At 51.6% G+C, this 14,880-nt stretch overlaps 1 protein-coding gene across 1 annotated transcript; it reads left to right on the forward strand.

Moving 5' to 3' along the window:
* Positions 1–382: 382 nt before the first annotated feature.
* On the forward strand, positions 383–12,203 carry CPN1 (carboxypeptidase N subunit 1). The gene is made up of 9 exons (XM_041415497.1): positions 383–1,304; positions 4,132–4,328; positions 5,007–5,162; positions 5,613–5,795; positions 7,263–7,374; positions 8,041–8,180; positions 8,476–8,575; positions 9,957–10,075; positions 11,940–12,203. The coding sequence occupies exons 1-9, from the start codon at positions 1,082–1,084 to the stop codon at positions 12,069–12,071; spliced, it is 1,362 nt and encodes a 453-aa protein (XP_041271431.1). The 5' UTR covers positions 383–1,081; the 3' UTR covers positions 12,072–12,203.
* The last annotated feature ends 2,677 nt before the right edge of the window (positions 12,204–14,880 follow it).

Raw genomic sequence — 14,880 nt, forward strand, 5'->3', positions numbered from 1 at the left:
GGCTGCTGGAGTTTTAGCCTTGTGGGGCAAGGCTGCCTCTAGCAGTGGGCAGAGAGAGGTGTCTGCTGCCCACTGGGATAAGCATGGCAGAGGGGTGGAGAGGAACCAGCTCCCTCTCTACATCCAGAAACAGTTTGCAATCCTTTGTAGCAGACAGCGGGACATTTTCACTTGTCTGTACGCAGTTAGGCAATGCCCTCCTGCCCAGCGCCTGTCAGAGCTCTTTCTCATGCCCCCTCCCAGAGCAGGGCGGGGTGATAGCAGACTTTTCGAGCGGAGCTCTCCGTGATGGTTCCTGCTCAGCAGACAACTGCTGCATCACATCCCACCACTCTGCTCTTCCCTCCCCGTGCCCGTCCCAGCGCGGCAGTTCGGGCAGCCAGCTGTGGCGAGGGCGATTCAGTCCCTGCCTCTGTTTATCCGGGAGCAATGGGATCGCGGGGTGAGCAGGGCCGGGCAGAGGGGCCGACTGACCCGCGCACTCCGCGGCGGTGCCGCCTCTGCTTCCCCAGGAGATGGGGCAGGAGAGGAGGCGCGGAGCCGGCACGGGACTCCGGGGAGGAGCGGTGGGAGCTGCCCGCGCCGGGCTGGGCTGCGGGGATCCTGCGGGCAGCGAGCCGCCCCGGCGCTATCCCCATCCCCCTCGGCTCTTGCCCCACCAGAGGGTGACGGGCAGCCCCCCGCCCGCCGGCCCCCTCTCCTCTCCTTTCCCCCGCCCGCCGCTCCCCGAGCGCTTGGCAGCCCCGACGCCCTCCGCAGCCAGTTTTCCAGCCCTGCGCTTCTTCTGCGGTGACAGCCAGTGGCTGCGGGGCCCTGTTTGCTGTCCAGTTAATAAGTGAGCTGGAGCGGGGGGGAACTTCTCCGCCGGAGGAGAGCGGGCTCGCCGGCGGCCGGGCGGGCGGGGGGAGCATTCCTGCGCCGCGGGGCCCCGGCGCGCCCCGCTCCCGCCGCCCCCCGCCCGCAGGTGCAGGGGGCTGGCACTCGGCAGCTGGAAAGAGCTGGTTGGAGTTTGCACTTTAAGCTCCCGGCGGGGAGGGAGCCGAGGCTGGGAGCTGGTCCGGGCGCCCAGCGCCGCGGGAGGATGGCGCGGTGGCTGCGGCCCCTCGTGGGAGCCCTGCTCCTGCTCGAGGGGGCGGCCGCCCTCAGCTTCCTCCACCATCGCTACGAGGAGCTGGTGCAGGCCCTGTTCCGCGTGCAGAGCCAGTGCCCCTACGTCACCCGCATCTACAGCATCGGCCGCAGCGTCGAGGGCCGGCACCTCTACGTGCTGGAGTTCAGCGACTACCCGGGCATCCACGAGCCCCGTGAGTACGGGGGAAGGGGACAGCAGCCCCGAGAGGACGGGCCTCGTTGGCGCACTCCATGCCACGCGGCACTGCTGGGGCGCTGGGTGGAGGGATCTCCCTTTCCAGGCAGGACTCCTGGCAATGCCCGGGTGCCAGGCAGCGCGGTCTCCGGCAGGGACCCTGCAGCCAGCCCAGCCCGCACACATGCACCGTGCCACGCACTGTGCTTGCGGGAGCTGCAGCGTGGCCCAGGCGCGTACTTTGGACGGAGCTCTGAGTTTTCAGCTCAAGCTAATGCGAGAACGCAGGCGAGTCCACCCCAGCACCCCGCCTGCCCTACCACACTCTCCCTCCCAAAACCATGTTATTCAGGCGAGGAGAGCAGCACCCACCCTCTGCCCTGTGCTGCTGGGTAGCGACAGGAGAGAAAGTGTTCGGCCCTTCCTCCTGCAGACGGCAAACGGGAGGCCAGCGAGCGGGGACCCCGGCAGAGAGGCGCTGGGCTTGTGCAGCCCTCGCAGCGCCGTGGGCAGCGCAGCCCCGGTGACAGGCCGCTCTCGGGGATCTCCACCTGCTGCCACGTGGCCCTGGGGAACCTTGGCAGCGGTGGCCCCTTGAGCTGCTGCCCGTGCAGCTTGGAGATGCTGCCGAGCCAGACCTTGCTGGCAGCCAGGTGCCCTGGGGGGGCTGAGGAGAGCAGCTGCCTCTCCAGGCTGGGGGGCTGCACACAGGGCTCCCTCGCATCCCTGCCTTGTGTCCCTGGTGCTGCAGATAAGGACAGAACTTTCTGCAGGATCTTTTGCCTTTTCGAGTCCTGGTTGATGTGGTTAAACACAGGGGCTGATGGATACAGGCAGCCTACTCATATGGAAAACTGCCAAGAGGGCTGCAGGGGTGTGCAGAACCTGTGTCCCCCTCAGAGGAGCAGCCCCCACAAAGCCCACAGCACCCCATGTCTGGCAGCACTGCTCTGGGGGCATGCTGCTCCAGTCCTGTGCCCATAGTATCATTTTCAGGGGTGCCAGGAGGTGAGATGGAGGCTTCCCACCTTGACTACCTCTGTGACAACCCTGTTCAGCCCTGGGAAAGCTGTGTGGCACTGAGGGCATCTAGGGTACCTCCACAGTGCATCAAGGGCTGATTCAAAGCACGGAGTGAGCAAAGGGCACTGGCAATGCACCACTGGATTTTAGACTTGCAGAACCACATGAAAGCAGATGGGAAGGCTGTAGGAAATGACTCAGATCTCCCCTGCCCCAGGCAGGCAGCATGGACATGTGGCCCTGCTTGTAGCATGGGCCACTGTCAGGCTGGCACTTTCAGCTTGTAGCATGAGGAATTTGGAAAACTGTGGATTTCCTTGAAGCACATGAAAAGTAACTCTGAAAAGCAAGCTCAGAGTCAATGGGCTTACATGCAGTAATTAGAGTTTGTGCGTCCATATACATAAAGTTTAGGGGTTTGCATACTGAAAAAGGCTGGCAAATCTTGCTGCAGACTCAAAGCAGAAAATCCTTGCTGAAACCTTATTTTTTTAAAGGCAGCACATATGCCCAAGATTTTTCGGTATTTTTAATAACTGGATTATCTAACTAAACCAGTTCTCATGTTCCTGAAATCTAACAACATCAAAATATGTTGCTCACCTCTGGTGCCTTGCATTGAGACACAGCAATCAAAAAACATGGAAAAGCAAAATCTTAAGCTAATATTAGACTTTTTTTTTTTTTTTTTTTTTTTTTTTTTTTTTTTTTTATGCAGCAAAGGCAATTGGGCTTTTGCAAGCAGCAGCTCACAATCTGGGGATGTGATGTCTTTTACGCGAGGGATCCTGACAGACATCATACCTGGCAGCAGAGCTGCATGCTGCCACTGCAAGTCTGATCCCTGCTGGTGTCCAGAAAGCTCAGAGTGCAATGGGAGTCTCAAGATCTGGCAATCCAGCATTTGTAACAACACCCTTTTTTTTCCTGACTCTTTCATGTGACAGCCAGGCTCCCTTTTTAACTTAATTCCCCTGTTGTCTTTCGTTCTACCAATGCTGGCTCCAGCCTACAATGTGACATTTTATTTTCCCACAAGTAACTGCTTTAAAAGGTCTCTGGGAAAGCACAACCTGTCCCTCACATGTCCTGCCTCTCCTTCAGCAAAGCAGCAAGTCCTGTTCCAGGCACTGTCTGCCTGTGGTCTCCGAGTCTGTATTTTGAGACCTTATTTTAGAAAAGTCAGTGGCAAGAGACCTTTTTGGTCATACTGGATCTGCCTGAGGGACAGTTTGATCCATATTCAGCTCAGCTGCTGAGGATTTCTCCAGGCTGTTTTCCCTTGAGGGTGAGGAGGGCCTTAACCTTGATCTTGGAGGCAGGTAAGGGGGAAGGAGAGATGCAGAGCTGGGAATGGGCCATGCTGGTGAAGGGCACTGAGAGCAAATGTAGAAGAGCAGAGGTGGGAGAAATAGTCTGTCCCCTCCACTGCCACCTACCCCAGAGCTGTGAGGCCCTGGCAGTCTGGGGCAATCCTGCCAGTCCTTTTGTGATGCCTTTCACCAACCCAAGACCAAACTACCAGCCAGTACTCTTCCTGTGTGCTCCAAAGGCCCAAAGCAACCTGGAGTATAGTCTGACCTGCTCCCAGAGTGCTGTGGCAAAGTGAAGCAGAGCCTATATGAGAACTGTGCCATTCTCCCTCACTGAGGTTTGCATTTTCCAAGGGAAAAAGGGAAAGGGTCATTTTTGACCATTTATTGGGTGTCCCTTGGGCTTGCCTGGGGCTCCCTGTGGTAGGCATTTGCTGTTGCCCCCTGTTCCAGCCATGGCTGATGGCGTCGCTCTCTTGCTCTCTCCAGTGGAGCCAGAGTTCAAGTATGTTGGGAACATGCACGGGAACGAGGTGCTGGGCCGTGAGCTGCTGCTGCAGCTCTCCGAGTTCCTGTGCGAGGAGTACCGCCGGGGCAACGAGCGGATCACGCGCCTCATCCATGACACACGCATCCACATCATGCCCTCCATGAACCCCGACGGGTACGAAGTGGCTGCCAAGCAGGTACCAGGCAGTGATCACCTCCTCCAGACGGGTAGGGGCAGAAAGCCCTTCAAATCCCTTGGGGTTCTTCTTCACTGCAGCTAGAAGGAGGGGGAATCCTTTCTTTTCATGCCCTGCCAAATTTGTCCCTGTCAACTGCTGTCGCTGCTTGTCGCCTCCTTACCAAGGGCTCGTGGTGTGTGTCCTGTTGTAGGTGACCTTGGCAGATGATGGAGAAGACTTCCTATACCTGTCTTACTCTCCTTAGAAGTTATTTGTCACAGAAGGGTCACTGCAAATCCCCTGCCCTAGACTGGGAAAGTGACATCTGAATGCCACTGTCATAAGCAGGCAGGGACATGAGAGATGGGGGAGTGGAAATAAGCCCCTTAGAGCTCCTGAAAAAAAAGTCATCCATTTCTTTGTGCTTCTAGACTTCAGGGAGATATTTGTGGCTCTTTCAGCTAAAGTAAATTGTTTATTTGTCTTGTGGCTTACTCTGTCACCCTGAAAAATGAAGATATTGTTACTGATTTTCCCTGTAAGTACCAATACTCTTTATTGCCCTGCCAGCAATAACACATGTTGTAACTCATAGGCATTGAAGTGCTTTTACAGTGGCCAATCTCTGCTGCTCTGATGCCCAACCTGACTGCACCCAACCTGGACTCACCCCTGTGATGTACCTTTGCCCCACAGGGCCCAGACAGCAATGGGTACTTGACAGGGAGGAACAATGCCAATGGAGTGGACTTGAACCGTAACTTCCCTGACCTCAACACACTCATGTACTACAGCAGGGAAATCAGCGGGCCAAATCACCACATCCCACTGCCTGACAACTGGAAAAGCCAGGTACCAGTCTGGGATACTGTGAGGGCTGCAGCATCCTCTTAGAGTGTCTCAGCACGCAAGCAAATACACTGCCCTTTGGCTTGCACAGTGCTTGTTTCCTTCCCTGAGCCTTCTGCGTGCAGAGAAATGATACAGTCCTGGTCCCCTATCACAGCTTGCCCATCTGCAGGAGAGCCTGACATCACAACCAGCTTGGGGGAGTAGGCTGCAATGCACAGGGCAGAGGAGGTGGCATATGCTGGCTAGCACCTGTGCCTCAGGTTTTGGGGTTGTGCTGGGGGAGCTGCTTTGTGTATCAGGGTAGTTGGTGGAGAACAAAGGAAGCTGCAAGAGCTGCAGCAGACATTGCAGGACAGGGTCTGACATGGTCAATCACACCACAGCCTGGCATGGAGCAGCAGCGGGCACAGAGGTCTCTTCTCCCTGTCTCCTTCTCTCTTCTCCTTACAGGTGGAGCCAGAGACATTGGCTGTGATCCAGTGGATTAGCAGCTACAACTTTGTGCTCTCGGCCAATCTGCACGGCGGGGCAGTGGTGGCAAATTACCCCTATGACAAGTCCCAGGATCAGCGGTTCAGGAGCCACCGGCGCACGGTCAACACGCCTACCCCTGACGATAAGTTGTTTCAGAAGGTGAGCACGGCCACGTTGGGCAAGGACATTCCCTGGCAGGGTGCAGAGTGAGGGCTGGATGGGAGCTCTGGTCACTGCGTCATGCAGGAGCTGAGCCAAGAAACGTGTTGGAAATAATCATTAGCAGACTACAGCATTTCTGCCAGCCACTGGCTCAAGAGCCAGGTCAGGACAGTCCCACCCTGTGAGCCAGTCCCACCACAGTGACAGGCCATGCTTAACCCTCAGGGCCCCCCTCCTTGTCCATGCTTGGTTTTCCCATAACCCAAATAGCACTGGTATACTCAGTAACAACCTGCTCTTCCAAAGCTGGAAGCGGCACTCAGCTTTGCCTCACCATCTTAGAATGCATAGGGTTTGTTTTTTTTTTTCTAGAAAGGTGACAGGGGACCTGCTGATACCAGGATAAGGGAGGTGGGTGCCCAGCAGGGGCTTATGCATGGCGAAGAACAAGAACTACAACAAACAGCAGGAACTCCAGGAGCATAAGCAGACATCAAGGAATGCATCAGTCCATGCTGTTGATCCTGTTAGTGCTAGCTGAAGCTCGTGGTTTTTCTTCATTATCCCAGAAAACAATGCCTTCAGTCACTGCTTCCATTAGGAAATACCCAGCACAAGAAAAAAGTCTGCCTCAGAACAGTTAATAAGAAAAATAAGTCCAAGCTGGAGTCCAGCCTTCTCTGGAAACAGAATCTGCAGGGGCTTGTCAGGACCTCCTGGGATCACGGCTGTGCTCAGACCCAGATGTAAAAAAGCTGCAGTCTGGGGCGTAGGCTAATAATACTCACATGGCCTCAGGACTCAGAAATGTAGAGAAGTAACTGTTTTCCTGCTGACAGAATGATATTACACTTAAATCTGAACCATAATACAAGGGTATCTAGTTTGCCTTAGAAAATGCAAATGCCAGTCTCTCTTAAACTGTGTCTTATTCAGAGGACTGGCTTTGGATGCAGCAGCCCAGTTTTAGCCCTGCCTTCATGTCTAAAAATAAACAGTAATCTTAATAAGGGCAACAAACAAGTCATTGCTAGAGCCAGAAATTGCCCAAACTCTTTCCTAATGAAAACTCCCCCAACACGTGTCTGGCATTTGCCAGGACTGATACTTTTCTTCATATATCTTTTTCCCCTATTAGTGCCATTTGCTGTGTGGGGCCAAGTGTCCCTGCTGCTTCTGCTCCCTCTCTTCTCAGTACGAGCAGGGCAGAAGCCCTTTTGCCATCAACAAGCTTCCAGCTTGCCAGGTTACTGCTCTTCCTCCTTCACCTTTATCTGCATATGTCTTGTAGAGGTCCTGGGCACCTTGTGTTGTATTTTGTGGCAGTCAAATGCAGGAACTCTCTCCTGTCTGACTTCCCTCCCATGCTCCTCAGCAAAGGAGGGAGCATGTTTTGTCCAGAGCCAGGCAGGTTCTCCAGCCGTGTGGGGCTGGAGTGGTGACCACTGGCTGCTCTCCCTCTAGCTGGCCAAGACCTACTCATATGCCCACAGCTGGATGCACCGGGGCTGGAACTGTGGAGACTACTTTGCTGATGGCATCACAAATGGGGCATCCTGGTACTCACTCAGCAAAGGTAAGACCTGAGCACCCCCCACAGCAAAAAGAGGTGAAGGGATAGACAAGAAACCTCGGGACAGGATGGGCTGGGGAAGGACTATGGCAATAGGATGGTGCTCATTACTAGACACCATTCTGGTGTTTTGTATCTCAGACCAGGAAATGGCTTGGGAAGGAGCCACAGAAAAAGCCAAGGTCTGCAGAGACCTTCATCCTATGTGCTTCTAGACAAAGGAAACATTAATCTGCTAGTGTATTTGAAAATCCTATGGTGTAATTCTGTCCAAACTCAAAACTGTCACCAAAGGGAAGGCAGCTGCTAGTTCCTGAAAAATCTCATTAAAAAAGGCACAATGAAGAAACTGAAAAGTCAACACATAAGACTAGACAAAAGATTGAAGAGGAACTGGAAGAGATATATAAGACCTCTGTGGTACCCAACCTTCCTGGGCTTCTGAAGGCAGGTTAATGAATGATGAAAGAGAGAGTTGGAAGCTAGAAGGAGAGGGCTGCATGGGTGGAGAAGGCTCTAGTTGCACTGTCATGTAGGGAGGAGGCTGCACCTGAGGTGCAGAGAAGGAGAGTGAGACAGTTCTGGTCAAGGAAAGATGGGCCAGGATGACTGGGACATAGGAATAGGAAGGGAGCCATGCCCTGGCCATAGGGTATTCTTCTCTTCCAGGCATGCAGGACTTCAATTACCTTTACACCAACTGCTTTGAAATTACCCTGGAGCTAAGCTGCAATAAGTTTCCCCCCGAGGAGGACCTGGAGAGGCAGTGGATGGCCAACCGGGAGGCCCTTGTTGCTTTCATTGAAGAGGTAAAGGGACAGTCCTGAGACCTACACCCTTCTCCTGCAGATCCCCATGGGCCCTGGTGGTAGGGCACCAGTAGGCACCAGGAATGGACGAGAGTTGGTTGTGGAGATCATGGGGTGCTCTGGTTGGTGGTCTTTGGGGAAGCTGTTGTGTGCTTGACTGGCTCTGGTGGGGACAACCAGGATCACCAAGGGTACCGGGAAAGGTAGGGTTGTCCCCAAAGCTCTGCCCTTCTCAGCAATACCCTCTGAAGCAAAGGAGAGGCCTTGACCCATCCATCTGTCTCCCTCCCTGCAGGTTCACCAGGGCATCAAAGGGATGGTGTCAGATGAGAACAACAATGGCATTGCAGGAGCAGTGATTTCTGTCCAGGGAATCAGCCATGACATCACCTCTGGTGGGTTGTCGATCCACTTACGTGTCTGAATATGTGAGTGAAGCTAGCAGGCAAGGCTATAATGAGAGGCCATCATGGTTTGCTTCCCAAAGACACTAGAGAAATATGGCTTGTCCTTATCCTTGACCAGGGTGGGCTTAGGAAAGCCTGGGAAGGACAGAGGTGAGAACTGGAATGCAAGCCTTACTGTAAAGGACTTCAGAAACTGAGCTCCTATTTTATTTGCGAGGGACAATTGAGGGGATAATCTACTCAAGCCTGTAAATATCTGCAGAGTTGAAACAGAAGATAGCAAAGAATAAGATGAAAAAAAAGAATAAGATGAAAAAAAAGAATAAGATGAAAGACTGAAAGTTCACACCAGACAAGTTTAGACTGAGAATTAAGTGCCACTTTACATTACCCAGATTGTGGTTGTTTCTCCCTTGCTGGCCAATTTTAACCTTCTTTCCATGAGCACCCTCTTCCAAGCAGACCGAACACTACAGACTGCCTGCAGAAAATAGCTGATATTACAGCTCTTCAGAGGTCAGACTAGGAAATCATTGAAGTTTCTCCTGGCTATAGGTCTGTGAGTCAGTAACACTAATATTTGGCACTTACTATGCCAACCTGCACAGGAAAGGGGACTGTGGAAGAAATCGCAGAAAAGCTGGCTGTCAAAGGCCCTCTGAATTCTTCGGTCCAGCTTGGAGCAAGATTTTCCCCAGCATTGGCTCTGATCAGCCACTGCTCCCTCCAGCCAATTCTCACTGACCCCAAGGATGGATATTTCACAGCCTAACTGCTGTCCTGTACCAGGGATTTACCACATTCAGGTGAAGCTGCACTCCCAGCTCCACCCTGAAGCAATTTGCAATACCCATCCAGTTAAATAGATGGGATTATATTCAGATTTCCAAAGTAATCCATGACGTGGTGTTACCTCACTGTTGGTCATCCCCTGTCCCTAAGCACACCAGAGCACAATCTGTCAAAGTGCTTCTGCAGCGTTCTTATGCAGGGAATAATGACAGGAATTAGACTGTGTTATGCATAAGGAGTCAGACTGTGATTGTCCTTAGGTCTACTGTCATCTGAGTGGTGAGTGCTCAGCTTTGCAGCCCCCCTAGCCAGGCACAGCCAATGCTGCTGTACAGTCCTCTTTCATTTGGCGTTTACTTGCAGACTGACCTCTCCACGGCACTAATGAGACATCGCTTGCACTATACCAGCGTGAATCCAACCTTGATGTAGCCAGCAGATTTGGGGAAAAAAAAACAAACCTGTGTTTTGAGGGCTACACATCCTAGAGGAAATAACTCAGCAAGAATTACTGGTGTCTTTTGCTTTGCTCCCTGAGAATCCTGAGTGCTTTCTTTTCTCCTACCTTGTGTTCCAGGTGATATGGGGGATTATTTCCGGCTGCTGCTGCCTGGCACTTACACTGTCACAGCCTCTGCAGAGGGGTACCAGCCCCTGACAGTCACAACAACAGTGGGCCCAGCTGCACCTTCATTGGTGAGTCAGGCTGCATAGTCACAAGGGTTTCTCAAAATATCTTCACCCCAGGGAGAAAGAAATGTGGTGGAGGATGTCTAGTGAGTAGCAGAGAAAGGAGATGGGATGTAGAGCATTTCCAATGGCTGTAGGTTATCTATTTTGGCAGACAAGGCTCCACACAGCTCACAGAAGTGAAGACAATGCCATGTGCCTTTCAATTCCTTACTGAGGCCTTGCAGCTGCACTGGGCTCCTGTGTCCTCCTGCCTCTTGACCATGGGTGAGCTCCTGGCTGGCTGGGACTGCTGCTCTTCAGCTCTCCCTCCATCCTCTTCACTCTCCAGGATGAGATAATGTGGAGACAGCATCTGTTCCCTGAGGTTCAGTTATCCCCCCCAGCTTTGTGGGTTTCAGCACTCTGCTATCATCTGCATTCTGCCTGGGACCAAACATGTTATCAAACTCATAGCAAGAGGCTGAAGTCTGCCTTTCTTTTTGCTGAGAGCACCAAAGACAAATGGGAACTGAGTGCCACCAAAGAGCAGCCAAGCACCTTCAGGAAATGAAGTGCTTTTGACACTGGTGTGTCTCCTACAGCGCCCTTCTGAGGGCTGGCTGGACAACTAGAAATTGATTATAAAAACAGTGGGTGGTGATCCCTGCCCCTGCGCTGCCTTGTGGACATGGTGGGACCACAGATGCAGGCTCCTCAAGAGACCCCCCAGGAGCACCCCAATCCCTCCCCTCCCCACCTGCAGAATCCTGGCATATCATTTGCTTTGCTGTATGTACACTGGTCAGGCTCTGCTGTAAATACACTGTGGTTGCTCTCCCACCTTCCATCGCTCCATCCCACTCTGCCCAGCCTCTGAAGTTCTTCCAGAGCTGTCCTCTTCTCAGGATTAGAAACCTTCTAATTTTTGTACTAAATTTATTTATGGTCAGTTTATGCCTGTTTGTTCTTATGCCAATGTTGTGCTTTAAATAGCCCCTTTTCTTCCCTGGTGTTTATTCCCTGGTATATTTATAGAGAGCTGCCAAGCCCAGTCCTTTGTTTTGCTAGGTTAAGCACCCAGCTCTTTGGGTTTCCTTTTTAAAACAGATTTCATTTTACAGTGTTACTGTAGAAGACTGATTTGTTCCCTGATGGTCTGATTTTTGCGTACCTCCTCTCACAGCAGCCTCCTGTTCCCATTTCTGCAACATCTCCCATACTGACTCTTCACCCCATCCCTCCCCCAGGAAGCCCATGCAGCTCCATTCCAGTTTCACCATTCTGTATGGCCTCCCCATTTATCTGATGCTGTGCTTTGCACACTCCCTGTCCCCTTCTCCCTCTTGTACTGCTTGTGTGGCTGTAGTGGATGGAGGTTTCTTTCCCAGAATGTTTTTGCCTGGGTCCACTGGAAGGACTGGTTGCTGAAAGACTGATGAAACTAACAAGATGCAATTGAAAAAGAACTATCTGTCTTAAACCATCCTGTGTATTAAACACTCACGGAGATGCAAAGCAATGCTATGTGTGAGAAAAGGAGAATAAAGGTGAGAAAAGGAGAATAAAGGTGAGAAAAGGAGAATAAAGGTGAGAAAAGGAGAATAAAGAACATAGCTCAGTCCCTTTCCATTCACAGATCGTCCTCCAAACCATCCTAGGACATCATATTGCCACAGGAGCAACTCTGAATAAGAAACATAGTTCATTGGTTAGTACATTTTCCACAGGAGGAAAAAAATTTACAGCTGCTTTAAGAACTGATTTCCTTTAACAATGGCTGAGACCCCTTATTGTTTGACTTGGTCCCAGAGTCAGCTTCCAAGGCAGAGGCAGGTCCCAGAGCACACACGAGGTGTTAAATGCAGTTATCTTTGTTATCTTTCTCCAGGTGGATTTCCAGCTCAAACAGGAAGTGGTGAGGAAGCCTGCAGAGCGTAAAGCCTCAGGCACAAGGATGAACAACAAAGCCCTTCAGAAGAAGGTGGTGCCAAGAGCCACCCGCAGAGGCACCCAAAGATGAGGACAGCTCATTTGGCTGAGAGCTGGGGAAGCCGTTTACATGAGGCCTGGCTGATGAGTCCAGCCAGTGAACTTTCCAACAGTCCAGCATGAAACTAACCCAAATCATTAAAAAAGGAAGTATTTAATCCCTGAGCAAATTGTGAAGTCATTCACAACAAAGTGGGCATGGGCTACAGTTCCCTGGGCAGAGTGTCTGTGTGTACTGAGTTCTTCTCCTGCACTTGCTCCATCTCAGAAAGATCTGCTCCCTTTATTCCCAGATGATTGCTACAGCCCACATTAAATGCCATGAGTGTATACCAAGCATAATGAACCCAAGCTTTGATGTAACCTGCACTCACAAAATTGCACGTGAACATTAGTGATCTGGGTGCAAGTGCCATGCTTCCGCCTCAGGTAAGTACAATAAAGCAGGGAGTTTTTACAGCTCTGCCACAGGGAGCTTTTACAGCTCTGCCTAGGGTTAGAGTTCTGAAAACCACAAAGCCCAGAGCTCCAGCCACACTGCAGCTACAAAAGGCATGCCAAGGGGAACACAAAACTGCCAAAACATGGCTCCTTCCCCACCTTTCTGCTTGGCACACCCTTAGCCCAAGGCTGCTTTTACAGCTCTGCCTAGGGTTAAGGTTAGGGTTCCGCCTAGGGATTGGGTTCTGAAAACCACAAAACCCAGAGCTCCAGCCACACTGCAGTGCAAAAGGCATGCCAAGGGAAACACAAATTTGCCAGCACGTGGCTTCCTCCACAGCTTTCTGCTTGGCACCACCCTTAGCCTAAGGCTGCTTTTACAGCTCTGCCTAGGGTTAGGGTTATGTGTCTGCAGACCCCATAGTTCGTGGAAGGTTAGTTTTAAATCAGGATGTCGTGAGCAGCTCTTGACACAGCTTGAACGATATACAGCACAGCTATTGCTGACTGGTAACTCTAGGACATGGTGGTTCTGGGTCATCTCCTGATCTTGATATGAAGATTGGACTTTCTAGTAGCTGGTTTGGATTATTTATAGTCAGATAGGCTGAACTTATACCTGCTGGCAAAAGCCAAGTATTATCCTTATGTCTTCAGACCCAAACCAGATGGCTTGCTGAGGGGTGTGCTGTGTCTAACCCAAACTATTATTCTGGGCATTGAAGCAACTAGGTGAGATCTGACAACTGGTGATGAGTAGAAGTCCAAGCCAGGTTATTTGGGTGTTCCTTTGAGACAAATACCCTGAACCTTGGTTCAATATGCAATAGGGAAGTGTGGATATTTTATGCCAGCAGTGTGTTATGCAGGTACAGCATAAACTGTGCGAGTTTTAATTGGGGTAGGAGAGAAAGGATCCATAGTTCAGTGAGGCAAGCTCAAAATGCTGCTTAGGCTGTGTGGGCAGGTTTGGAGTGGAAGCAAGAGTAGAAACAAAGCTGGTTATTTCCATGGTAAAAATATCTTAAGCAGGCAAAACCTTTCTAGCATTCTTCATTGAAAACAAATAACTCCAGAGAGGGTAAACAGTATGCCCCAGTGATTTCTTTTTTACTTGGGTGGTTATCCCAATATATATCCCAATAGATCTCTACCATTCAGCCACTCTTTCTCTCCCTGTCTAAAGCTCATAAAAAAGTGTCCCTCAAACATTCCTCTGCTTCCCCTCTTTTGTAAACATCATTTCTTGTGAGCAACCTGTACAACCCTATTGCAGAAGCGATGTCCTGCACTTCACCCCTCACCGTCACGTCCTCCTCTGTCTCTGCTACAAGATGCTGGTGGCATTTCCAGCATTAGCAGGACACACACACTCTTGTAGCTCTGCCTGCTAACAGAAGCTCTTTCTCTGTCATGCCTTTTCTTGTAAAGGCAGAGGAAGCTGTCCCTTGCAGGTTAATTATACAGGCTGTTGCAAAAAAGTGCCCAGAATGGTAATGCTCTTAACAGTGGCTGTGACTGATTTTGGTCTGCAGAAACCAGCAGGAGCTGGAGACACTGGCCAGTTCAACAGTCACAGCCAAAGCCGAATTCCAATTATTTTTTTTCTTTTTTTTTTTCTGAGGCAGAAGGAAATGAAAAAGGATGGCAAAGCTGAGATGCTCCGACTTCTGTGTGGTTTAACACCTCTTCCACTGGCCAAGCCCAGCAGCATCACTGCAGACGCTGGACCCTCCTGTTGGAAGCCACGTCTCAGTGCACATTCACCCAAGAGACGTGGTGGACATGCAGGCAGGACGAGGGAGGGCACCCTGCATCCCACGGCCTGGCACATGCAGCACTTAGAAAGGTCTGCTGTCACCAAGTCTGGCCCATGTGCAGGAAGGTATTACTGCCCCCAACTACAGCACTCTGCTGGCTGAGCTGACCGCTGACTTCTGAGGATTTGTCTGAAGCCGAGAGCAAGGAAGGAGCTCCCAGGGAGCAGCCTTCAGCTGGCTAATTCAGCTGGGTGGTCTCTGGACAGAGTGATGCTGAGAGCTGCCCCTGCTCCCTGCATCCCAGCAGTGTCACAGGCAGTCTCTTGCTGGGCCTGCTGGCTGCAGGGTGCTCTCATGTTGCCCTCTTGTGGTCCTAGAAAATGTGGGACTGTCTGAATTCCACTCTCTAGGGCAGAGTCAGAGGAGGGAGACTCCTTCCTTAGAACAGGACAACCAGCCCAGAAGGCCACATCACTCACCCTCGCAGGCTGCTGTGGGGTTGGCAGTGCCACAGAAAAATTAGAGTCTCAGTCGCAAGCGTTTTCCCCTACAAAAGGGTTCCTGCAAGATACAGCCCTCTGGAGGTCTCTCTCTCTGGGCTGGGATTTGTCCAGCTCATTCTCCTCCCAGCTCTGAATA

This window comes from Onychostruthus taczanowskii, unplaced genomic scaffold (genome assembly GCF_017590055.1).
Source record: "Onychostruthus taczanowskii isolate IOZ18803 unplaced genomic scaffold, ASM1759005v1 scaffold5, whole genome shotgun sequence".
Classification (NCBI taxonomy): domain Eukaryota; kingdom Metazoa; phylum Chordata; class Aves; order Passeriformes; family Passeridae; genus Onychostruthus; species Onychostruthus taczanowskii.